Raw genomic sequence first — 25,959 nt, 5'->3', positions numbered from 1 at the left:
TACTTTTTACTAGGAAAGTACCTGACATTAACCAAAGTATACAAATGGTAACTTTGAGTCACATCCAAACTTTATGTAATAAGAAAGCATGATAAATAAATGGCAAACAAATAAATAGATACATAAACCATCAATGCAGAATAATTTTTAAAAGCATTTCTCTTTTACCTTAACTTCTAACTTCTAACTAAAATCAACCAATAAAGTTATCAGATGGATGTTAAGACCTAATGATGACCCAGAACCCAAGGAAAGAAACTAATCTTTGCCACAATGATGAAATAAAAGAAATTTTGAAAATTAAAATATACAAATATAATAATATATTTTTCATAGAAAATCATTCTACTGAAGTGATAAATTTTCCTCCTTTAGACCTATTTGCCTTATTTCTTTTCTGTCCTCCTTGGTTAACTTCCAAAAATTTCTACGTCCTTTCTTCTACATTTTTCATGAAGTATTCTCCTCAATATAGGCCTCACCTACTAATTCCCCAGTTTTCAATCTTAGGAACTCTGACTCTGGCCTTTTTTCCACCCACTTAAATAACTTGCTCATTTACTGGATTTTAAACTATATTTTGAGGACTTTAAAATCCATCTCTCTAGTCTGACCACTTTCACCTCTCTTTTTCTAAGGCTTCTCCATTTTGAGGTCTTCTGAAATCTGAAACTTAATATATAAAAAATGAATAACATTCTTCCAATTTTACTATCTTTCTAATTTAATGCATCATTATTATGGATACTCTACATTTTTCCATCTTCAAGGCTACTGCCTCCTTTACATTTCTTTTATTTGGTCCCACAAGCACAGGAAGCCTTTATAACTTCCCAGCTGGATTATTTACTGGTTTCTAGCTGATTTTCTTTTCTCAACAGCATTGCCGTTCTCTTCCTGAACTTTGCCCTCACCAACTAGCCTTTAGTCCATTTTTAAGAGCTTACCTTACAGTATTTTTTAAATATAAACTTCTATTTTGTCCTCCTTCTACTCAAGGGCTTATCATAGACTGATTTTACTTATCATATAAAAGTCAAATTTTGGTGCCTTTTTCCCAATTTAAAACATTAATTTCTTAGTCATACTGATATTCTGCTACAGTATACCCCCAAAAAATGCTTGTCCTCCATAAATACACTTTATTGTATGTTACTTCAGAATTTTTCTACCTGTATTTAAATCAATCCTTTCTGTATTGTACATACAACTTTTCCTTCAAAACAAATATCAATGGCTCAGAAAATCTTTTAATTATGACCCTCAATATTCTTTGATTATATAACTATTTATCTTGCCTGTTATATACTAATTGGTAAATATTTTTAAATGTCAGACTGTTGCAAACTTTTTTGTGTGTGTGTTCCCAAGAAAACAACAAAACATTTCAGGGCTAATAATGTTGTTCACTGACAAGAAAATTAGCAGTTTCAGCTAATACTAATTTAAGTCAGCTGATCTTAAGTTCTTTTAATTAAATGAAGTAAAAATTTCATCAACTGTATACTCTCAAAGGGTTACATACATAACAAGCTCTGTCCACCTGGAAATTTCCCATACAAAGAAACTTGTATTGAAGAGGAGCACTGAAAAAGTTGGTGAAGTGGAAATATATTTTATAGGTGGAAAATGAACTATATTTCCATACATAGATAGCTACCAGTTAGTTCTGCTACTAAATGTGTATAATATACAGAGAGAAAAAATACACACATTCTATCAGGTTGCTTACATACCTGAAAAATCTACTGTGGCATATTTCTTTCATCTTTCAACATTTAAAAATTTCCTGACCAATAAATCATCATTATTGGGAGGCTAAAGAATCAAGTAGTTCCTAATACAAAAAGTTTTTAAAGTTATGATATAAACTATTTGATAATCAGTTTGCATAGAGTATGTAATATCTAAAAATAAGCTTTTTTGTCTTGCTAAGAATTTAGTGAAAGAGTTAAAACAATATGTTCCTAACCTATATAAATTCTCACAACCTTTCTTGTATAAACAAACTTTTCTTAAAGAAAATCAACTCACCAAGCACAATACATATCTCCTTGTTGTAGCTGACGTGATAAAAATGCAGTACATAATACAAGGGCACTTTTTTCGTCACCCTCAGATTCTAAGTTACAGATCATTTCTAGTGCATCTTTGCAATCAACTTCTGAAATCTAAAGAAAAAGAATATAAAAATGTGCAATAAAATGGTTTTACATTAGGATATATAGTAATATACTACACATTTTTTGTTAGGTGTTTACAGATCATTTCATCAGTAAAACTTCATTAACTCACACACTATTAATTCACAATTTGACATTATGGGGACAGAGACTGGGCTGCAGTTTAAAAAAAATTCTCTTCATAGTCAGTAAACATTAATGTACTAATTCTAGGAGAATAATAAGAAACACAGGAGAACTATTTTCAAGACCTTTAAAACCATTTCTTTATATTTAAGTAACTGATGCTAATTATAAGTAACCCCCACCCACTAAATCAGATAGACACAGAGAAGTCTCCTGATATAGACTAATAACTGTCTATTCAGCTGAGGAAAAAAACAGGATAATACAAAACATTTGAAGTAACTATACCACTTTAAATTACACTCACCTCGATTTCCTATAAATCTCCACTATTTTTCTTTTCATATAAATTTACCCCATCTCAAAGCTTGTCAAAAATCATGCATTCATAAGTATAACCTAGACAAAGGCAACTTGCTTCAATTACACATTCACATCTATTGCTTATTTTTATTTTAAAAATTAAAACTTACTATCTCATTCCATGATTTACCATATAAAACAAAGAGATATTGCTAAGGATTTCTACAAGGTACAAGGCATGGGATGGGATACTGACAAATAATATACAATCACAAATCACCAGTGTTCCACAGAATAAAAAGATGAATTCCAACATGGTACAGCTGACAGTTAGCAAAAAGAATTAGCAAAAGACACCAAACACAGACCATGTCTGTTAACACTCATGTACTGAAAGGAGATTATGCCCTCCCAATTGATTTTCTCTTTCTCCTCATCAAATTTTGAGTAAAGGAAAAGTGTGTGGTGTTGGTAAAATATGAAGTGTTTAGGTTTAGAAAAAAGATCTAAATGGGAGCTATGGAGGATCCTGAGATTGATCTTAGACAATGAGGATAAAGGTTGCATAGAGGGAGACTTAGGAGGAACACGTTATACATTAAATTGTTAGAAAACATGAAAACAAGAAAAGACTAAACTCTATGTGTTTAATAGCAATGGTTTCTTTAAAGATGTATGAAGTTAGTGCAAAGTTAAGAATGAAACCCAAGTCTGGTTTTCCCTGGTGCAGTGTTCTTCTATTACACCCCTCCGCCTGCCTGTTTTTTAACTTTAACCATAAGTGATCCCATTTAAACAAACAAATAAGGGCTGAGGCATATGTATTTACACAACAAATATTTTTTCAAATATCTACAATATGGTAAACACATTGTTGGGCACGTTATATTATTTAATCATAACTTTTCTACTAGATAGGTATTAACATTTATATATAATGAGTCTGGAGTCGAAGAAGTTACAAAATTTGTCCAAGTCACAACAGTTAATAAAAGTAGTGAAACCACAAATATAACCATGTTTAACTGACAAAGAACTATATTCTTTCCATTTTATCACAATATCTTTTATTAAAAGTTGTGTTAATTTAAAACAATTACCCTGGCACACCCATGCAGACAAATAGAATGTGAGCAAGTCAACCCATGAGAATTTTTTTTGTTCGTAAGATGTTAGTGGTAACAGTAATAACTGCTACACTTTACTTATTATGTGCTAACTTCTTCAGAAATAGCATCACTTATTCTTACAATAGTTTGCCTGGTAGATATACTTATTTCTTTTTAGAGATAAGGCTCAAAGAAGTTACTTTCTCAAAATAATATAATTAATTAGTAGCAGATTCAATATTTCAACCGTGGTCTAGCCTCAAAGTCAATGCTCTTTCCAGATTCCACATATACAAGCACACTGAAGCCCTATATTACTAAATATTGACTTTTACAAGTTTAGGTTTAACAAAAATCCTTATTTCTTGAAAGCCTGATTTATTTTAGGTCTGATAATTTTTGTTGTTTTCTACAATCTAAGCCATTCCTGTTGAATACTCATGTGGTTCAAAATATGCATGTTATATTTGAGGAAAGAAATTTACTTTCCCAATGACATTATTACCTTCATTAACTTACACTCTAAATATTTAAAAATATACATTTCTGTGCATGTATGATCACATATATATTTCTTCATATATATATATACACAATATACCAACGGAAATATTTGCTGTACTCGATAATACAGAAAATAGCATTTTATAGGCATACTGATGAAATATTGTCTACTGTGCATCTGATAGCCTTTATGCCCCTATATGCCACTAGATGGCCCTCTTCAAGCAATATGACACTAAAAGAGGATGGCAGGAATAAGGAAGCCAAATTTAAACTAAAGAATGGCTGAATTGAAAATGTGAAGAGTGAAATATAGGTCAACTGTAACTATCAATGAAGAAAATTATCTTAAACATCCAAGGCAGCATATCATAGGGATTACCAATATATATTACCTATATAGAGATTACCTATATAATACAGATATCTATTCTCAGTGCTAACAATGACCAGGCAGGTAAAGTAAGTGAATGAAGTGTGTCAGAGAGAGAGAGAGGGTATACCCTTTCCTAAAGGGTGCAATGTCTTTGGGCCATTGTTTTAAGGGGCAGGTGATCTATCTTCTCTTGGGACAGAAATAATAGACCTTGGTGATAGTCACTCTTAACTCACTCCATTTGAGACACTGAAGAACATATTCCTAATGTATTTCTAATAAAAACATAAGGGGAGCAGATGTAGCTCAAGTGGTTGAGTGCCTGCTTCCCATGTATGAGGTCCTGGATTCTCTCTCTGGTACCTCCTAAAAACAAAACAAACAAAAAAATCAGTTCTCTGGGGAGCGGATGTAACTCAGTGGCCAAGTGCTTGTTTCCCATGCATGAGGTCCTGAGTTAATCCCTGGTACCTAAAAGAGACTTTTAAAAAGGAAATATAGATTTACATATACCCGGCCCCTTTTGGTACTATATGATCTAGTATTGTTTTGGGGGCAGGGTATACAGAGACCTTAGTGAATACAGTTTAAGAATATGACAAGCTTTAAGGTTACCTGCTTAACATGAGGAGGAAAAAAGAATCATTTCATATGACACCAGAAGTACCCAAGGCCTCACAGATAATTTTCCAGAGGATCTCCCAGAGCAGGATGGATAGCTGCTACTCAACTCCTGATAACTAAATCAAGAGGGAATTTGGGCACAGTATTGTAAGATCTTCTGATATTGAAGAAAGCTAAAAATACAGACCCTTACTGGACTTTTACTCAAGACTACAAATTCATAGTCTCTAACTTCAAAGACTTCAGCAATTCTGTGTTTAAATAACCAGTTACCTAATACAAGGTAAAGTTTCTTTAGGGTAGGGCCTATGCTTTGCTCATTTTTAAATCCCAAGTGCTTAGATGGCACACATCATTCGCATAATAAAAATTCACTGAAGGGAGAAAGGATGGACAGACAGACGTACTTAGGGGCAGGAAGTGAATGTCAAAAAACTCTGTTGAAGCTGAAAAGTGTCTAAGATGTAGCAGCACAGTAAGTTAAATTTCAAAGGCTATCAAGAACTTCTATATATTTTCCAATTAACTTGTCTACACAGTTATTTTTAATGAATAAGAAAACCTAAAAAAAAAAAAAGAAGGAAACTGCTTCAATCTTCTATTTTGCTCTGGTATAGTTATTAAAAGCAATTACTTGTGGTAAAAGAGAAACAGTAAAGAAAAAGATCTGTGTGTTCAAACTAATGGTATAATGCCCATGGCTCTGTTCCATCCAGCCTAAATATTGCTTCACATCACCTCTTCCAGTATCCTCAATTTCCTCACCATAACTACCAGGCTGATTTCTATTCTTGGTTCAAGCTTACTATCTGCCTCCTCACTTCTTTTCTGAAGAAAACTCACACAATGACCATTATATATACAACCTCCAACTTCTTATGGACATCCAGTTTTCTGTCTAAGGCTATCCTTCTCCTGGACTGATTACAACCCCATTTTATCTACTCAGGGTTTATCCACTGCTAATTGTCCTCACTGTCTTGTTTATCAGCCTTTCCCCTAATATCCTCTAATATTGTTAAGTTTGCCCTATAATACCTTGTTACCCTCTCTCTCTCCATTGCTCTGGAGTCAAAGGGTAGTTATATTAGAGACGCAAGACACCTGTACACATTAAGCATGCACAGAACACTGTTCTATGTATTACAGTTTTATCTAAATTCTTTAAATGCATCTCTCCCCTATTTCTTAATGAAAAACGTATAATTTTCCTATCCTGTCTCCAACTTGATTTGGGAATTATGAGTCCTCTGAAATGCAAAATTCCTATTTTGATCATGATTACACTCTCAGAATTTTAGTCATAAAAACACATACAACTATGCATACCAAACTGTATGCCAAATTAGAAATAAAAAAACAGAATCACGTGTCTCACAGAGAAAATGAAGTTTTACATTAAACATGCAAGCAGAAAATATTTAATCTTTTAAAAATATATATAACTGAGAAAACCTTTCCAGAGAAAGAAATATAAATTCTATTTTAAAAAGATCTGCAAAGTATCTTGAAGTCTGGTAAAAATAAGTGAAGCTAAGGCCCAAGTGTTGACAAATATAAATATCCTAAACTGTTAAGCCATCACTCTTTTCCACAATTTAGCCAAAACATTTACAAGAGCTACATTACTGAAAATTGAAGAAAGGTGAAGTCAGTTCTGAAAGCTGCTTAGAACCAAGTTACCACTCACTACCCAAGAACATATCAAAATTTAAAAATTGACAACAATGTTCCCTCTATCTAACAGAAAGGGAAATCAAAGATTTTCTAATCTAATTAAAATTAATTTCTCTACTTTAAAATGTAATTTCTAACAAAAGAAAATGTACTCACCTCTTCCATTAACTTTTCATTTGGTGATGACGTACAAAGACAGACAAGGTAAGTTTGCTTAAAACTACCTTTTGTACCAATCTCTGGATGGTCAGAACACAGCTTTGCTAGAGCAGTTGCTTGACTTAACTGATTTGTTTTGATTAGATGTTTAATTCTCATATCCAACAAGATGGGACCCTCAAAAGCTAAAAATTCATTCACTTTAAAAAACAAGACATAATAGATTATTAACATTTGGTAATAATTCATTTGCAATAAAATGCTTATTAAGAATATTTTTTAAAAATGTAACAGGAAATAAAACTTTGTTTTCTGGTGCAATTTTCCTATTGACAGTAAGGCTATCAAAAAGAATGCTGGAAAAAAACAAAGAATGCTTGACCTTATAAAATTATAAAGCAAGAGATTATACAGCTAACTTTTTAAAAGTGCATTAAATATGTTTGTCCTTAGAGTACCATTTAGAATAAGGTGAATTAACTTCAATTAATAAAATAATTCTGCATTGAATTCTAACAGTCATTGTTATTAAATTTATACTAAATTATTTTCCCACAGCAGTTATTCTAGAATACCAGGGGTTAGCATCACTAGAAATTTGTGATGCTAGGGCATTATGCACATATAAGGGCAACTACAACAGATGTCTGAATATTACAGAATACAATACTCAACCCATATTTTCTTTTCAATATTGATGACGTATTTTTTCCCTTATAGGTATTTTACAATGAATTAACATAGCTACAGAAAGGAGAACATCTGCTGAAGGATAAGTCTCATAAAACCTCTGTGGGCTTATACTGTTATTTTTAAAACACCAATAAATAAACCTCAACATTTATTTGAGACCAATTTATACATAACTTTCTACTCTACTCAATTTCTTGGATTTCCAGTGCTTGTTTGGGCATCTACAATAAGAATTTTTTTGGGGGGACGGAAGAGAATTTAAATTTTAACCAGGGTAAATTTAAATATTTCTTTAAGTTTTTTTCTTACCAGGATGAAAATCATGTTTAAAACTTTATTTGGTGATAGTTAGCCTAAAACCTTTGGGAAGTTTATAGTAATAAAATTTAATTGTCCTATAAATAAAAACATATTTTCTCTACTTTAAAACAGACTGGAAGAATATCTAGTAAGTAATTTGCACATTAGAAGATGGAAAATCAGAGGTATTCTTCCCTTCTTTAAAAATACTTTGCTCCCCTCCCTCTTTGTACTTTTTTCCACCCACAATCAAACTGTACTTCATTCCACTGTGAAAAGATTCTTGTATAAGGTATTGTGATCATGGCTCCTCAGTATCAAAACCATATTAGATAAGCAATAGAACACAGAGATCCCAATTTCATCCTCTTCCTGAAGTCTAGACCTTTCTGTGGGCTACCCCCTATTCTTTTCATTATAATAAGCCAAGAAGTATAAAGACTGAACATAAATAAATAAAATTAGTATAAGTTTCTGGAGTCTCTACATGTTCTACTGAGATAAAGGGCATTACGCTTCTTTTTTAAAATGTAACAATCTTATTAGGACTAGATTGCAAATATCTTTTCACAGTTCAGGTCACTGCCAAACAAACTCTGGGGATTTTAAATGAAAGCTTTAAGGAAAACAAAGTTAAAATAAAGCTATTCTAGCTACAAATAAGTCATTAAGAAAAAACAACAAAACATCTTTAGTTTCCAATTACATTTCTCTCAAAAGGAAACTCTAAAGGGGCACAAAATCTGGGAATTATTTCAAACACTCCATGAACACTCATATAATCAAGAGATTCAGAAAGAGCTAATAAAAAATAATTTAAGGATGACAAGTATCTAACAGAACTGATGGCAATCTTGACAGGTCAAGTTCAATAGTCCCTAAAATCTTAAATAACAGGCATGTGAACTAGAATGACAGATTATGCAAAGTAATTTCTGTGCTAAACCACTGGTATAAGAGAATATATATTAATATCATAAATTTATAAGGCAGCTTTTTAAAAAAAAATGAGGTAGGAAACCTTCCTATACTGGGTGCAATACTGATTTCAAAGAAATATAGAATATTAGAGTAGAAGGTACCTTGTACACCATTTAGTCCAAACCCATCATTTGGTAGATGAGTAAACTGAGGCTCACAGAAGACAAATGATTTACTGGGGTCAAAACGTTAGTTAATGACAGAATCAGGATGAGAATAATGGGGTCTTCTGACTTCTTGCTTTATGCAGTTGTGGTACGATAAGAAAAAAAATTCTTCTGACTACTTCTAATTATAATGGTGCTTTATACACTAAGGACTACGTAGTAGTAGTAGCTTTTAAAGGAAAATAATTACTTATTGTGCAGTTTATGATTCAAATGAATCAAAGGTAAATTATAATCAATTAAAAAACTACTGAGAGCTCTCTTCTCATTCTCCCTGCCCCCCCCCTTTCCCCATTTCTCCTTCACTGCTTCCTCCTTGCCCTCCCCACCCCCCCACCCCCATATCTTTCTCTACTCTTCAATTCAGGATATGTTTTGCTTTATACAGGCATACCATAGCAAGACAGACTACCTGGTTAGTGCTTGCCAAGCAGCTAGTTGCATCAAATTTTATCCCCTAACTTGCTTTTCCCACTCCCACAACTAGTCCACAAAAATATAAAATATTTTGATTTTTACTAGTGGGTAGCCCTTTTGTCTATTTTCTATTTATGGACTTAAATAGCACAGCGGCTTTTACTACATTTAAGCCTATCAAAGTTGGATGACATAAAAAAGCAATGTAAATCAATGGTATTCAGCCAATTAAATTAAGAAATAGAAATAGCATTCTTCCTATTTTCTTAATATTAAAAATGAAAATATTAATTCCTCCTTTAAAGATATCTAAACTTTAAATACATTATAATATAAAACTTGGATTTCTGTAATAAAAAAATCATTACACAAATATTTGCTGAACATGTAATATGCACCAAGACTTATTTATACTAGGTCCTGGATTTCCCCCAAACGGGTCAACTTACTTAATGGGTGCATAACTTACACCCACATTCACACATGATTTCCAGAGTAGTATATCCAATCAGCTGTTTTACAAGTATCTCAAACTCAGCACATAAAAATCTCTACACCGTAATGTGTGTTATATCTATCCATTCAGTTGTGCTCAAGCCAGGCACCTAAGAGCTGAACTTAAAAACCTTCTCCTGCCTCCTCATCAATATATACGATCCACTATCTACCTCTGTCACTTCTAAATATTGATCAATTCCGTTCAGGTTTCCCCATCTCTACTGTCACAATTGGCCCTGCCCAAATTAATAATCTCTGTATCAAACCACCTTGCACCAGGCTTCTAGCCTTTTTCGTGCACTCTTAAATCCTATATCACATTCTTCAACATGAGCTAGGGTGCATTTTTAAAAAAGCAGACTCTTGATTATCCTTGTTAAAAACTCTTCAGTTCTTCCCCTTGCCTTCTCCAAAGTTCTCATCATGGCATACATATCTGCATCACTTACTCCTTTTAAAAAATACAACTTGTATTATAACTGAGTACTGTTAGTCCAAAAAATTCAAATTCAGAAATTAAATTTAAAAAACAAATGAAACAGAAAAGACTTCAAGCTCTAGATCACCGGGACTATACTGGCTGTATATTATAAATACCTGAAACTTTAAAAAAAAAAGTACTATTGGGGAGTGGGTATAGCTCAGCTGACTGAGTGCCTGCTTCCAATGTATGAGGTCCCCGGTTCAACCCCCTGGTGTCTCCTTAAAAAAAAAAAAAAAGGGAAAGAGAAGAAGAAGAAAAAGAAAGTACCCTTACCTGGAAGTGACACCCAGAGATTCTAATTTAACTGGTCTGAAACAGGACCCAGCACTGGTCTATCTAAAAACTACCTACATTATTTTAAGCTCAGTCAATGCTGAGAACCATAACTCTTGGTATTTCCAAATTACCTATTAGGGGCAGACTTAGTCTAGTCTTCATCCTACCTCTTATCCTTTTCTGAAGGAAAACGATAGATGTTTACAAGTAATAGATTTTTCATTTAAAGGTTTCAGAATTTCTTAAATTATGTTGGTTGCTTTTCCTCGAGTCCAATGGTAAAACTTTAGGGTCATAACTGACTTTTACACGACTGATATAACATAGACTTATTCAAGATTATAAAAATATTCCATGTCATAGATGAACTAGTCTATACCTATGCCAATATTTTTATATGAAATAAAATTTATTAGTAAGACATGTAATTAAATTCTTGCAGATTTACCCATATAACATTATTTTAAATATGCCCTTAAAATATAAATAACCGTACTTTTCTAGGATGTTTCAAGAGTTCATGAGTGTTTTTTAAAAATAAAAATAATTTTTAATAAAAAAATTGGGGGTCATTATATTTATATTTAATTGTAAAATAAATTATATGAGTTAGTATATAATTATATAAATTAAATTAATATATAGTGTTAATTTTTAAAATATCATGAGCCTGAAATAGGAATGTGAATACCTTTTTACATTTATTGTAGTAAAGATCAGAGTATTTCTATGCATAATCACTACTCCACAAAGATCTAAGAGGTGCACAGAGGTAAAAGTCACCTTAATTTGGTAGGTATCTTTAAAAATAAAATTTAAAGAGTTCCATTTTTTTTTTGTCAATTAAGGACAAATGGGAGAGACATTTTGCTTTGTTTAGACAAAGTGAAGAACAAAACAAAACAAAACATAAAGACTTCTGGGAAGATAGCATCAGAGTAAGCAGGCAGGGATCAAATCATTCACTAAAACAATGGAGAAATGGCAAAAAGCCATTTAACTGAATATTAATGAAATGAATTCCCCAATCAAAAGACAAGACTGAAAGGATGGATAAAAAAATGTGAGCCATCTATATGCTATCTACAAGAGACTCAGTCTCTGACATAAGGACACAACCAGGGTGCAAGTGAAAGGTTGGAAAAAGATATTCTATGCAAACAGTAACCAAAAGATCTAGAGTAGTGATACTGATGCTGAACAAAATTATTTTAAATGCAAAACTGTTATAAGGGATGAAGAACATCATTATATATTAATAAAAGGGGCAATTCAGCAAGAAGAATTAACTGTAATAAATATTTATGCACCTAATCCGGGCGCCCAATATACATGAGGCACACACAGGCAAAACTGGGGGGAGAAATAGATGCCTCTACATCAGTAACTGGAGACTGCAATATACCATTTTCAGTATTGGACAGAACATCTGGGCAGAGGAGAAAGAAACAAAGAGCCTGAATAATATGATAAATGAACTAGACCTAACAGACATTTATAGAGCATTACACCTCAAAACATCAGTTATATATAGTCTTTCCAAGTGCTCATGGATCATTCTACAGGATCAAAGCACTTTCTCTGATCATAATGGAATGAAGCTAGAAATCAACAACAGGAAGAAAAGGGAAAAATTCACAAATATATGGAGATTAAACAATGCACTCATAAATAATCAGTGGGTCAAAGAAGAGATTACAAGACCAATCAGTAAATATTTTTAGATGAATGAAAATGAGAACACAACATATCAAAACCTATGGGAGTTTGAAAACTATAGTTTCAGAATCTGTACATCAGTTTCAGGAAATATGATATGAATAAGTTAAAAGATTATTGCTGTGGAAGGGAAAAGGTTTCATGGTGGATCTGGGGAAATACTGTATATTGTATATATGAATTTCGGTGATCTAAGACTCTTCTGAAGCTGACATTATGTTGGGATTCACTTTACGGGAAGTTTTGGATCACAGAGTGGTTCAACAATGGCAGCGGAGGAATACTTATATGGGATGTTATTGACAGGATATATATGGTTGACAGGGAGTTATACAGGGCATATGCCCAGGGTATATGGTAATGTCTATATATACTCATAGTGGAAACAATTAAAAACAACAGCTGGGGGGGTACTGGGCTCCTGGCCGGGGGGTCACTGTTGTGGGCCCTGGGAGAGCAGCGGCAATCCTCCAGGTGCAACGGCAAGAACCAGGAAGGAAGGAGGGCCCAACAGTGGGCTCTTGATACTAATGGCTACACTTTTGAGCCTATACACCTGCAATAAGAACAAGGCCTAGAGTAGCATTGTGCCTGGGGGTTTCCTCCTGACAGCCTTCATGTTACTCAAATGTGGCCACTCTCACAGCCAAACTCAGCGTGTAGATGCGATGCATTCCCCCCAGCGTGGGACACGACACCCGGGGATAAGCCTCCCTGGCACCGAGGGATCACTACCACATACCAGCTGAAGAAGCAACTAGAAAATGATCTTGAATTAAAGATTCAATGCGGAACAGCAGAATATACCTGTCTACATATAATAACATGACTTCGGGAAGCTGTTTGACCTAATGTAAGGGGGAAATGGAAAGGAGAAATGAGATTATAAGGCTGTGAGCCTCTAAAAAAGAGTCTGGAGGTTGTCAGAAGGAATATCCCTATGTACAACTGAACAGAGTCTAAGAGACAGATAAGGTAGATACAACCCCAGGTATTGGTTCTTTTGAGGGATAAAGAGACCCACGGGTTCTATGGTCATGGCAGAAGGGGTTCACTGACATGACAGATGGCCCTTCTTTGGAGCTGGTGTTTCTGCGTGATGGAATTGGACTCAGAGGGGATCTCTTTTCACAAGAATTGCATGCTACTTTATTGGAATTGTAGTTGGTGCTGGGTTTAAGATATATGTAGGGGATTTGAATCTCTGGACTGATAATATGACACCCAGGCCCAGAGCCTCAACAGACTTCAGCTCCTACACTTTGATTTATTGGACTTACTCCACTCAGCTAACATGGAGTTGAAGAAGGTCAACCACCACAACATGGAGCCTAGAGTGTCTACAACTGGAAGCGGGAGGAGTGCATCCAGTACCCATGTGGAATCTAAGCCCTCACTTGACATAGGTATGCAATGGACACAACCAATCCAATGTCCACAGAGAAAATGTGGAATGGCTGTGGGAACGGTAGCCATGGGGGCTGCTGGGTGTGGGGAACGGGAGGAAGAGATGAGATGTGGAGGCGTTTTTGGGGACGTGGAGTTGTCCTGGATAGTGCTTCACGGACAATTACGGGACACTGTAGATCCCCCCAGGGCCCATTGGATGGAACGTGAGAGAGTCTGGGCTATGATGTGGACCATTGACTATGGGGTGCAGTGATGCTCAGAGATGAACTTACCAGGTGCAATGGATGTGTCATGATGATGGGAGAGAGTGTTGCTGTGGGGGGAGTGGGGGGCAGGGGCGGTGGGGTTGAATGGGACCTCATATTTTTTTTAATGTAATTTCAAAAAAAAAAAATAATTAATTTAAAAAAAAGGTCACACAGCAAAAAAAAAAAAACACCTATGGGATACAGCAAAAGCAGTGCTGAGAGGGAAATTTATAGCCCTCAGTGCTTATATTGAAAAAGAAAGAGCTACTATTGAAGTCCTAACTGCACACCTGGAGGAACTAGAAAAAGAACAGCAAACTACTCCCAAACCAAGCTGAAGGAAAGAAATAGTAAACATCAGAGCAGAAATAAAGGAAATGAAGAACAAAAAAAACAATAAAGAAAATCAACAGGGAAGCAGATTTGGCTCAATGGATAGAGCGTTCGCCTGCATATCACACGGGAGGTCCAGGGTTCAAACCCAAGGCCTCCTGACCTGTGTGGTGAACTGGCCCACGTGCCATGTCATGCAGGGGTGTCCCCCACCTAAGGGAACCCCATATGCAAGGAGTGCGCCCTGTAAGGAGAGCCGACCAGCATGAAAAAAGTGCAGCCTGCCCAGGAGTGGCGCTGCACACACGGAGAGTTGACGCAGCAAGATGACACAACAAAAAGAGACACAGATTCCTGGTGCCGCTGACAAGAATACAAGCGGACACAGAAGAACACACAGGGAATGGACATAGAGAGCAGACAACTGGGGGGTGGGATGGGGAACGGGAGAGAAATAAAAAAAAAAATAAAGAAAATCAACAGAACCAAAAGTAGGTTTTTCAAGATAATCAACAAAATCAGCAAACCCTTAGCTAGACAAAGAAAAAGAGAAGATAAAAAAAAAATGAAAAGACCCCAAAGAAATAAGATGATACTATGAACTGTACGCCAAAAACCTAGACAATATAGCCAAAACAGACAAATTCTTAGAAACACACTAATAATCTACACTGACCTTAAAAGAAATAGAACTCAACAAACCAATCATGAGTAAAGAGACTGAAACAATCATCAAAAACCTTCCCAAAACGAAAAGCCCAGGAACAGATGGCTTCACAGGTGAATTCTAGCAATCCTTCAAAGACCATCTAATAACAGTCTTGTGCAAAATATTCCAAAAAATTGAACAGAAAAGAATGTTACTACACTCATTCTATAAAGCCAACATCACCCCAATACCAAAACCAATATAGCTATTATGAAAAAAGAAAATTACAGGCATGAATCTCTAATGAATACAGTTGCAAAAATTCTCAACAAAATACTTGCAAACTGAAACCAAAAGCACATTACAAGAACTATACACCTCGATCAGGTGGGTTTTATAGTATCTCAGGTATGCAACAGTAGTTCAACACAAGAAAATCAATTAGTGTAATGAATCATATTAATAAATTAAAGAAAAATTATGATATTCTTGATTGATGTAGAAAAGGCTTTTAACAAAATACAACATCTTTTCTTGATTAAAACACTCAATAACAATGGAAGGAAGCTTTCTTAACAAGGTATAGTGCATATACAAAAAACTCACAGGTAGCATTGTACTCAACAGTGAAAGACTGAAAACTTTCCCACTGAGATCAAGAATAAGACAAGGATGCCCACTGTCACCACTGTTATTCAATATTGTGCTAGATGTTCTAGCTAGAGCAATTAGGTAATATAAAGAAATAAAAGGTACCAAAATTGGAAAAGAAGAAATAAAACTTTTGTTATATGCTGATACTATGATCTTCTATATAGAAAATCCTGAAAAATCCACAACAAAGCTATTAGAACTAACAGATGAGTTCAGCAAAGTGGGATAGAAAATTAATATGCAAAAATCAGTAGTGTTTCTATACAATACCAATGAGCAAGCTGAAGAGAAAATCAGAAAAAAAATTCCATTTATAAAAGCAACTAAAAGAACCAAATATTTAGGCATAAACTTAACCAAGGACATAAAGGACCTGTATTGTGAAAATTATAATACATTGCTAAAAGAAACAAACAAACAAAAAGACATAAATAAATGGAAGGGAATTCTATGTTCATGGACTGGAAGACTAAATATCATTAAGATGTCAATTTTACCCAAACTGATTTACAGATTCATCGCAATCTCACTGAATAGTACAATAAATAGCCTTTTTTTGCAGAAATGGAGAAGCCAATTATCAAATTTATTTGGTAGGGCAAGGGGCCCTGAATAGCCAAAAAATGTCTTATGAAAGAAGAACATAGTTGGAGGACTCACTTTCTGACTCAAAGTTGGAGGACTCACTTCCTGACTTAAAAGCACATGACTTAGCTACAATGGCAAAAAAAAACACCAAAAAACAAAAACAGCAACAACAACAAAAAAACTGTGTGGTACCTGTACAAAGCGAGACAGGATGATCAATGGAACCAAACTGAGAACTCAGAAATAGACCCTCACCTACAGTCAAGTGATTTTCACATGGCTGTCAAACCCACTCAGCTGGACCAGAACAGTCTATTCAACAAATGGTGCTGGGAGAATTGGAGAGCTATATCCAAAAGAAAGAGGACCCCATTTCATGTCTTACACAAAAACTAACTCAAAATGCATCAAGACCCTAAATACAGAAGCGACAACCATAAAACTCCTAGAAGATAATGTAGGGAAAAAAATCACTATCTTGTGGTAAGCAACAGTTTCTTAAACCTTATACTCAAAGCACAAGCAATGAGAGAAAAAACAGATAAAAGGGACCTTATCAAAATCAAATACTTATGATCTTCAAAAGACTTTGTCAAGAAAGTAAAAAGGCAGCCAACTCAATGGGAAAAAATATTTGGAAGCCACATATTCAATAAGGGTTTAATTTCCATGTTAAATCCTTTTAACATTGGTTTAGGGATCACACAACTCAGTGATAAAAAGATAACCAACCCAATTTAAAAATGGGCAAAAGACCTGAACAGACATTTCTCCAAAAAGGTAATACAAATGGCCAAAAGATACATGAAAAAAAGCTCAACATCACTAGCTAGTAGGGAAATGTAGTTCAAAACTATGATATCATTTCACACCTTATAGAATGGCCATTATTAAAAAAATAAAGCAGAAAAATACAAGTGCTACAAAGGACATGGAGAAAAAGGAACACTCCTTCACTGATAGTGGGAATGTAAAATGGTGCAGCTTCTGTGGGAGACAGTTTGACAGTACCTTAAGAAGCTGAATATAGAACTGCCATATGATCCAGCAATACTATTACTAGGATTATATTCAGAAGAACTGAAAGCAAGGATGTGAACTGACATTTGCATGCCAATGTTCACAGAGGCATTATTCACAATTGCTAAAATATGGAACCAGCCCAAGTGTCCATCAACGGCTGAATGGATAAACAAAATGTGGTATTTACATACAATGGAAGACTATTCAGATGCAAGAAGAATAAAATCTGGATGCCTATGACAACATGGATGAACCTAGAGGATATTATGTTGAGTGAAAGAAGCCAAACACAAATGGACAAATACTGTATGGTCTCACTAATATGAATTGAGTACCATGAGTAAACTCACAGAGGTAAATTCTATAGTATAAGTTACTAGGAAATAGAATGTTGTCTGAGCCTTATCAATAAGGCTAACTGTAAAAGTGTGGAAATGAATAGAGTTGATAGTAACACATTATAAAGTATAATTAACACTGCTGATTTATATATGCGATTGTGGCTAAAAGGGGTAATCTGTGAATGTAAATGTCAACTGAAAGGAAACTAGAGAATAATCTAGGCAATGTATAATAGTGATTTCGGTGATGGATAAAGACTGCAGTTAATAGTATAAATATAAGAATGCTCTTCTTATGGACAATAACATTAATGTATTCTGCAGCAATGGCAAGAAGATACTATTTAAATTCTAAGGGACAAGAATGAGGTAGGTATAAAGGGGCACGGGAATGTTTTAAAAATTTTTTAAAAGGGCATGGGATTTTTTCCTTTTGGAGTAACGGAAATGTTCTAAAATTGAGGTGATGAGAGCACAACTGATGAAAATGAGAGGCACTTCATTGTACACTTTGAAGGGACTGTACAAAGCATGACACTGTATAACACAGGGAATCCAGTGGTAGAAGATGGACTGTGGTCAAAAGGACCAATATGTAAATGATAATAAATACCTAATATTAATACTAATGTAGGGTGTGACTAATCAGGTAAATTTACACCAATTGTAAGATATGGGCTACAGTTAGTAATATTTTGATGATGCAATTTAATAATTTGGATCAAATGTTTCACAACGCAAGGTGGTGGTGGTGGAGTGATGTATGATGAGTGGATGTTTGTTTTACAGATTCACAACTTTTACTACACACTTACTGTTTACGTGTGTTCATGTATGAATGATATACTTCAATAAAATTTTATTTTAAAAAATAAGGAAAACCAGAGAAAAATAAGGTTACAAAAATGATTTTTAACAGTACCAAATAAAGTCTATGAGTTCTTTTTAGGGGTATTTTATAAGAAATGTCACAATATAAAGAAATTGTTGTAGAGTATGTTGAGTCTCAGTTCCAGAACCCGTTTTCGGCATTCCAGGTTATACACACAAAAAGAAATATATACCAAAAGTATCAGTGAGTGAAAGAACAGAAGATTCACTATCCCAAAGCAAATGCATTCATATGTAATCAGATACCCTATTTATCTGGTCAGAATGTTCACTTGCTCTCTCCTCCCATCCCTTCTCCCTTTAAAATATTAATCTTATGTATGTTAATATCTAGTAAACTGGAAAACAGTTTCCTCATGTTCACTTCAAAATGCCAAGTTTATTACTGAAATAAAGATTTCTTTCCCCCAAAATTCTGAAGAACTTCAAAGTCCCATGGAAAACCTTAAGCTTTAGAAATTTTCTTTGAAAACCAAGGTATCCTAAAAATGAAAAACAACTGGAGGGCCTACGATTCAAGAAAAGGACTGATAAGCAGATAAAAATCTAATTCACTGAACTGTATATTTTATCAATATGGAAGCAGAGGGGAAAATAACTAAAGAACTCAGTGTGACAGAAAAGGGAGTGCTCTCAAAATTTAGATTTAAAAATGAGATACGAAAGAAGGAAAAGCAGGTCATGGCCAAGAATATACCATGAGGGTAGCAGATGTAGCTCAAGCGAATGGGCTCCAGTCTACCATATGGGAGGTCCTGGGTTTGATTCCTGGGGCATCCTGGTGAAGGTGAGCTGGCCTGCACAAAGAACTGGCCCATGCGGAAAGCTGGCCTGTTCAGCAAGCTGATGCAACAAGGTGATGTAACAACAACAAAAAAGAGACACAGAGGAAAGTCTATGAGAGACACAACAAAAACCAGGGAGCTGAGGTGGCTCAAGCAATTGAGTGCCTCTGTCCTACATCATAAGGTCCCAGGATCAGTTCCTGGTGCCTCCTAAAAGAGAAGATGAGAAGAGAAGAGAAGACAAGCAGACACAGGAGTGCAAAGCAAATGGACAAAGAGAGCAGACAACAAATGCGGGGGGGGGGGGGGGGGGGGCGGGGGGAGGGAGTAGGAAAAAAAATAAAGCAGAGAATACACCCTGAGAATCAGAGATCTGATACTAACCTATGCAAAATGTTAAGGAAGGAGAAAGATGACCCTGAACTTACGAAAAATGCTAAGGACAATCAAATTGGGATGGGGGGTACCTTCTTAGGAAAGGTTTGCTCCTAGGGCTTTGATATTATATTATTTCTGAATGACAGAGACAAGGGGAATTCTTCTATTCCTTTGATAGTTTTACTTTAGAGTGAAAAAGACAGAATGAAAAATGGAATAAATGAAAATACAGGAAAACATAAGTTCAAAATGGAGATAGAAAAATAGATGTAATTAATGCTGTATGAGATTCGTATATAAAAAGATGCCGCGTAATTGTTCAGAAAAAGAAACTGTGGTATTAAAAACCATGGCAGGTTTATTAAAAATAAATTAGGTTACATTTTTCACAAAATGGATCAAAGACACAAGTGTAAAATGCAAAACTATAAAACTTCTAGAAGATAACAAAGGAGAAAAATCTAGAGGCGCTTGGGTATGATTATGAGTTTTTAGATACACCACCAAAAGCATGATCCATTAAAGAAAAAAGGGGTAAGTTGACTTCATTAAACAGAAAAGTTCTGCTCTGTGAAAAACATTTTAAGAAAATGAAAAGACTAATCACAGAGTAAAAGAACATTATTTACAAAACACATATCTGATAAAGGATGTGTAACCAAAATTTACAAACAACTCTTAAAACTCAACAATAAGTAAACAAATGAACCAATTAAAAACTGGGCAAAATGTCTAAACAGATACCTCAAGAAAAGATATATACAAATGGCAAATATGCATATAAATAGATGCTCAATACTACCTATCATTTTGGAAATGCAAAGTAAAACAATAAGGTATCATTACTCAACTATTAGAGCGGCTAAAAGTCCCAATTATTCATTGCAGATAAAAACGCAAAACTGTACAACCACTTTGGAAAACAAAGTTTCGTAGCTTCTTACAAAGCTAAACAGTCTTATCATATGATCCAGTAATCACACTTCTAGGTATTTACGGAACTCTTTTGAAAAGTTTTGTCCATTCAAAAATCAACCAAGCTATCATTCAATAAAAACAAACTGCAGGGGAAGTAGATTTGGCTCAAGTCCGCCTACCACATGGGAGATCCAGGGTTTAAACCCAGGGCCTCCTGACCTGTGTGATGAGCTGGCCCACGTGCAGTGCTGATGTGTGCAAGGAGTGCTCTGCCACACAGGGGTGCCCCCATGTAGGGGAAACCCACGCGCAAGGAGTATGCCTCATAAGGAGAGCCACCCAGCGCGAAAAAAAGTGCAGCCTGCCCAGGAGTAGCACTGCACTCACAGAGAGCTGATGCAGCAAGACGACACAACAAAAAGAGACACAGATTCCTGGTGCCGCTGACAAGAATACAAGCAGACACAGAAGAACACACAGCAAATGGACACAGAGCAGACAACTGGGGGTGGGGAGGTATGGACGGGGAAGGGGAGAGAAATAAAAAATAAATCTTTAAAACAAAAAAAAAAAACCACACAAAAAACTACAGTACATCCACACAATGGAATACTACTTGATAAAAAGGAATGAGCTATCAAGCCACACAAAGACATGGATAAATATTAAATGCATATTGCTAAGTGAAAGAAGCCACTATGAAAAGACTACTGTATGATTCTAATTATATGACATTCTGGAAACCATAGAGATGACAAACAGGATCAGTAGTTGTCAGGAGTTCCAGGGAGGTTTAAACAGGTGAAGGCACAGACAATTTTTTTTTTCAAGAGCAGTGAAACTGTTCTATATACTACTGCAATTGTGGGTAAATGGCACTATGCATTTGTCAAAAGCCACAGAACTTAACAGCACAAAGAAGAAACCTTAATACGTGTATATTTTTAAAAATCACTTAGGAAGTTGGGAGAGACCAGTATGAAATGCTAAATTTGACAAAAGAAACTAATGGTATTATAAATGTAAGAAAGAACCTCACTGAAGCGGGTAGAGAATAAAGTGCTGCCCAGAAAAACTTTGGAAGTCTAAGAATAACACAAAATAAATTGTACATAACCAATGTACTCTGATAAAAAGTCTCCACTGGGGTATGGGTTAGCAATTCAGGAGTCAAGTGAAAATGCTCTCAATGGCCAAAGCTAGAATTTCAGCAACAAGTTAAATAAGTATTGGATTACTCAAAGAATAACATAAATATACCAGTGAGTCCATATTGACAGAAATAAACATTTGAATAAATAAATGGGGAGAATAGACCAATCTCCCCTATAATAGGATTCCAAAATATTATCAGGATACTCAGTTCTCAAGGAGTAATTCCCTACTCCTTAAGTGTGGGATGTGCATAGGGACTTCTTTCCAGAGTATACCATGGAAAGGGGGGACAAAGAGTAACTGACACACCTGACACAAAACCACCTTGGCCAGGTGATCAACATAGCATCAACAATGATAAGTCATGTTGATATCCATCCTACATACCCTTAATACTTATGGTCTTTATTCCCAAACACCATAACCCCAGCCTACTCATGAGAAAATCATCAAACAAATCCCAAATGAGGGACATACTACAAAATACCTGACCAGTACTCCTCAAAACTGTCAAGGCCATCAAAAACAAGGAAAGTCTGAAAAACTGCCAAAGCCAAGAGGAGCCTAACAAGCCATGACAACTAAAAGTAATGTGGTATCCTGGATGGGACCCTGGGAACAGAAAAAGGACATTATACGTAAAAACTAAGGAAATGTGAATAAAGTATGGACTTCAGTTAATAAAGTATCAATATGGTTCATTAATTGTGCTAACTGTACCATTCTAATTTAATATATGAATAATAGGGAAAACCTGATGTGGAATATACAGGAACTCACTGTACTAATTCACAATTTTACTACAGATCTAAAACTATTATAAAATTTTTTAAAAATTTAAAAACAATAAATTAGGTCAGCTAACCTCAATATTGAACAGCCTTATTTAACAGAATGCTCGCAAAATACTATTTAGGGTCTTTCATTACCTCCTTATAGACAAAAAAAGAGAACCAAGGGCCAAACACAAGGACAGACAGGTTTTTGTGATAAAAGAACCCTAAGCAAAGGGTGTTGATTAAAGGGCTGAAAACAAGCAAAAGGATTTCTATAAGTATCCCAGGGGCTCGTTTTATGGATATGCCCTTTTAATGGTTATTATCAAGGACCTCGATGCCAGTAGTAGATGCAAATAAAATCGGCTAAAATAGGAAACTGGGAAGCACATAAACACTGAATAACAAAACCAGGATTCAAAAGGATCTTGACATGCTGGGAACACAGAATGGATCTAACACAAAATGAAATTTAACAGGAAAAAAAATAAACTTGTGTGCCTAAAAAAAGTATAAAAATGTAGATAGGGGAAGACATAATTTAAGCAGAGCATGTATTTTAAAAATACAACAAAACTTTGTGATTTTAGTAACCTCACTGAATATTGAGAATGATATGGCTACCCAAAAAGGTAATTACATCTTAGGTCACATTAACTTAAATATAAATCGTTAGGATTAGAAGGTGAGCATTCCACTAACCTCAAAGCTACTCAAATCAAATTTGGGGTACAGATTCAGTTCTGTGAGTTATACACTAAAGGGAAGAGCAATATAAAATGCACCTAAAGATCAGAAATTATGATTGTGTTTTTAAAATCACGCCGCACTAGGAAGCTTTTTAGCCTGTACAAGAAGAGAAAACTAAATATGGACATTTTGGTTATCTTTATAAATCTCAATGGCTATCCAATGAATGAGGAATTCATATTTTGGTACAGCTTTAGGGGTAGCACTGGATCCAAAAGATGGAACCTACAAGAACATAATTTTTACAATGAAGATTTTCTAATAGTCTAAGAATGTACTGGATTACCCAGCTACCATTCTCTAGAATTGTTCAAGCAAGGGCTGACTTTATTTATGAGTCATGTTATTGAGGAAGTTAAACATTAGGTAACTGAAATAAATGGCCATTAAGTGCCCTTCCAATCCCAAGATGATGACTAAATAAAAGGCACATTATGTGAGTATCCCTTTGATATCCAAAAGCCTTCTAATTTCTCATAATGGTTTAGTTATTAGGGCTACTCGTTCTAGCATACACAATCTGTAATGTGCAACCAGCATCCTTAGTTTTGAGTCCCACCACCCTCACTCCCCAAATCAAAGAGAATATTTTGATCCTAGCTGGGTTTTAGTAGGTCCAAAATCATTTGATTTAAAAAAAAAAACTAAAACAATTCAGGATTAAATGGATAATCCACTGTTTAACTATACAAAGCCTTCAAAAGGTTCACTATAAATAGCTAATAAGCACAGCCTATAAAGGTGTACCCAGTGTTCTCTGAGCTCTTACTCTTCAAACTTGCTGCAGTCTAGATTAAGTTAAATAAGGGGTTGGATAAAGGATGTAAGAGCTAAAAGTTTCCCATCCTTGCATCATCAAATTTGAAAATCTATGCAAATCAGCATGTATGTGCAAAAAATTAATCCCTTCAACTTTGTTAAAAGAGGAAATATAGTTCTGATTTATGTATATGATACATAAAACAACTCTGAACAAAAGCAGTCTTAGTAACAGAACCAGCTAATGATTGTGCCTGCAAAATCTCAACCATACAACATCTCCCTGGATGCTTTATGAACTATATTAAAGTCTGGGTACCTATAATCCATTTGCCATTATAGCAACTACTCCAGATTGCACAATCCTAATTATTCCAACACTCTGTCAGGTGAAAACCAAGAACTAAAGAAGCACACATCAATGGGCAGAAGACATATGTTAACAGATACAATGTCAGGCACATTCAAACAAGTGAGGGAACTGACCACTTGGCTCCTAAAATAAAGTTCAAATTTCTGCTGAGGTAAAGATTTCTTTTTCCGCTTTAGCATACTGTGTGAGTTTGGCAACGAGCTATTTAGAAATTGACAATGGAAAAAAGAAGTTAATCTTTTATTCAAGCTAGGTGCAGCAGGACATAATGTAAAAAGGAGAGAGGTTAAATGTGACTGTAATTTCTGGCTCTGCCTCTCACCACTGGCAATGACATTTGAAGAAGACAACTAATCTTTCTGAACCTTGGTTCAGAAAACTGAGCCAATACAGATGCCACCTTTTTTCACAAGATCATTATGAGGAAATAAATGAAACCATGCATCTAAAGGCACTTTTCAAACCACTATGAACTCAACATAATTTTATATTAATAATACATTATATCTAATACTTCCAAAGTCTGAGATTAGAAAGTAAAACATATTGGGGTTAATATATTAGGAATAAAACTAATACACCAAAGGCAAAAAATAGAAAAGATTCTCAACTTTTAAATTTTATTATTTTAAATAATGAGAACCTCCTTTCCACTTCTCCACAGTTTTGAGAACACTGTAGCTAATCTGTGGCTACACAAAAAAGCAAGGGCATTAAAAGTAAACATTGTGAAAATTAAGGAGCAGATAACAGCTAGTCTGGTAGGAGGAACCAGCTTGAAGTTTGGAAATTGGCTGGGTAGCCATTCAGTAAATATCAAAGTGCCAGAGGATTTCATAAGTAAAAAGCTTAAATCTCCCTTCTCAAGGCCTTATAATTTGCTATCACATAGCAAAATACCTAGAATTTCCCACTAATCAATAAGAAATATCAATAAAAGATGGAAGATGCTTATACTGGTAAATAAATGTATGCTTTTGCCATTGGACAAGTTACAAAATAATTTATTTACTTCTCCAATTGTAAAACACTTTGGGAAAGGTTAGGGTGATATCTGGGCATTTTCCTAATCTCAAGAAAAGTACTTAGAAGAAAACAACCGTACTTTTCTTAGTGGTAAATTAATTTTTGAATTTTGAACATTAAGTGCTGTACATACTAGCAATAGCCATGTACTTCCATTGGATAGAAGCAATTTGAGTGTAACCGGAATCTTTACTGCCCAAGCTCATATACTAGCAACAAAGTACAGCAAAAATAAGCCTGGGCAATAAACTTGTTAGGAAAGAGCACTAATTTTAGAGAAAGAAGACTTAAGTGTTCTAACACATT

General features: G+C 34.9%; 1 protein-coding gene across 1 annotated transcript in view; it reads right to left on the bottom strand.

Moving 5' to 3' along the window:
- ZNF292 (zinc finger protein 292) overlaps positions 1–25,959 on the bottom strand; it is a 114,484-nt gene that overhangs the window by 15,458 nt on the left and 73,067 nt on the right. Inside the window, exons 6-7 of the mRNA XM_058307128.2 lie at positions 7,059–7,261; positions 2,035–2,171 (exon numbers count right to left, since the gene is read on the bottom strand). Of these exons, the coding sequence (XP_058163111.1) occupies positions 2,035–2,171; positions 7,059–7,261 (340 nt within the window). The remainder of the gene's footprint in view (positions 1–2,034; positions 2,172–7,058; positions 7,262–25,959) is intronic.

This window comes from Dasypus novemcinctus, chromosome 11 (genome assembly GCF_030445035.2).
Source record: "Dasypus novemcinctus isolate mDasNov1 chromosome 11, mDasNov1.1.hap2, whole genome shotgun sequence".
In the NCBI taxonomy this organism is placed as follows: domain Eukaryota; kingdom Metazoa; phylum Chordata; class Mammalia; order Cingulata; family Dasypodidae; genus Dasypus; species Dasypus novemcinctus.
The sequence above is the reverse complement of the archived record's forward strand: the minus strand, read 5'-3'. Positions and strand labels throughout refer to the sequence as shown.